The sequence below is a fragment of the Mandrillus leucophaeus genome, unplaced genomic scaffold (assembly GCF_000951045.1).
Source record: "Mandrillus leucophaeus isolate KB7577 unplaced genomic scaffold, Mleu.le_1.0 Scaffold1730, whole genome shotgun sequence".
Taxonomy (NCBI): domain Eukaryota; kingdom Metazoa; phylum Chordata; class Mammalia; order Primates; family Cercopithecidae; genus Mandrillus; species Mandrillus leucophaeus.
This window is the reverse complement of record NW_012101733.1, coordinates 75144-77004: the sequence shown is the minus strand read 5'-3', so window position 1 is coordinate 77004 and position 1861 is coordinate 75144. Positions and strand designations below refer to the sequence as shown.

General features: G+C 35.6%; 1 protein-coding gene across 1 annotated transcript in view; it reads left to right on the top strand.

Annotated features, from left to right (window-relative positions):
* Positions 1-1861, top strand: part of LOC105537495 (alcohol dehydrogenase 1C-like) — a 12631-nt gene that overhangs the window by 8959 nt on the left and 1811 nt on the right. Inside the window, 2 exon segments of the mRNA XM_011977110.1 lie at positions 538-577; positions 579-674. Of these exon segments, the coding sequence (XP_011832500.1) occupies positions 538-577; positions 579-674 (136 nt within the window).

Genomic DNA, 1861 nt, shown 5'->3' with positions numbered 1-1861 from the left:
TTTTTTGAAGAGATGAGGTTTCACTATGCTGGCCACGTTGGTCTCGAACTCTTGACCTCAAATGAGTTGCCCACCTTGGCCTCCCAATGTGCTCGTGCTGGGGTTACAGGCATGAGCCACCATGCCCAGCCCCAAGATAGACTTTTCTGATGTCACTATCAACCAGGACTTTCATCTCCCCCCTTTTTGTACTTGTGACTGCATAAGGCAAGGACATTTCTAGTAGGCGGTGGAAATCTATAACGATAAATCATCTCTACACACAAATCTAGACAACTAATAAATTTGCTCCTTAACCTTGGGCATAACATCTGTCCTATAATTTCTCTGTGAGAGAGAGAATAACTAAGGACCCTTGTTTATCTGTGATTTTTTTTTTAAGTCAAAGCACTGTAAAAGCATATTGAAGTACTCTATCTCTTATTATCCTCAGTTATAGCAGTACCTTTTCTAAACTTGTATTTATTTGGAAAATCTTCTCTTCAGTTCTCCTACTTACCTTGGTTGACTCTAACAATGATATTTTCTTCTTTTCAGGCTTTAAGAGTAAAGAATCTGTCCCCAAGCTTGTGTCTGACTATGGCTAAGAAGTTTTCACTGGATGCATTAATAACAAATGTCTTACCTTTTGAAAAAATAAATGAAGGATTTGACCTGCTTCGCTCTGGAAAGAGGTAGATTTTAAGTTGTTTTTTGTTGTTGTTTTGCTTTGTATTCTACAGTAGTGGGGTGTCTAGCAGAGAATGTAAACGTGGAAGGATGAGAAAAAATTAGTGCCTTGGTTTTCCATTGCCAGTTCAATCTTCGCATGGAGTACATGTAAGGTAATATGGTGAGAAGCTAAAAACCGTTACTTTACATTTCCTATTCTGCTGAAGTGAAATTATGTTGATTACCCCATATCTGAATGATTAGAGTCACTCAGCCTTCTTTAAAAAATAACACTCACTTTGGCCCCCACCCCCCAAAAAATAAGTTTTAACAACCATAATTATAACATGGATTCAGTGACACCTCTGCCTGTCATCTAAATAAGTGTGACATCTAATGGTTGTATATTAAAATTATTTTCAGGACATCCTCAGGATATTCATTATGGGAGTAGGTGGAACTACATTAGGATTGATTTCTAAGTAGATATTACTAGATTTTCCTTTTTCTTTTCTTTTTCCTTTTTTTTTTTTTTTTGCAGTTTAGAAAATAAATTTTACAAAGAAAAGTTGTTGTAAAAGGTACTAAACCCTATTTTAAATGTTTGTCTTACATTTTCTCCAAGTCTTAGAAAAATAAGCCAATTCTGTTTCCTATCTCTAACATTTACACTTACAATCACCTAATATAATGAACTTTGTCACATGCATTTATATGAAGCATAACTGGAAACAGGCAGTTATATCTAACCTCTGCCTTCTAGCTCCAGAGTCTGAGATTTTTCTGCTATCCAACATTTATTTTCATGAGGTTTTCAACTTTAAATAGTGTTTCTTTGGCACTCACAAAACTATCATACTAGATACTTTATCTGACAAATATTCTTGAGTAAGGAAGGAAACTAGCACCCACAGAGCGCCAGCTGTTCTACTAAGTGTCTTACCTGCATTTTCTCATGTGATTCGCAAACAATTCTCAGTGTCAGTCTCAATCTCACTATATTAGAGAAGAGAAAACTAAGAAGCAGAGAAGGCATGACTTGGTCAAAATCATCAGGTGGTAAGAAGAGGAGCCAGAATTCGAAGGAAGATCTTGTTAGCAAATCTATTCACTTTCTATTTAACCACACTGACCCTCAAGAGTGCATATATATATATATATATATATATATGGAAAACAGTATTCATCAAAGGTTAATTATCACTGTCAT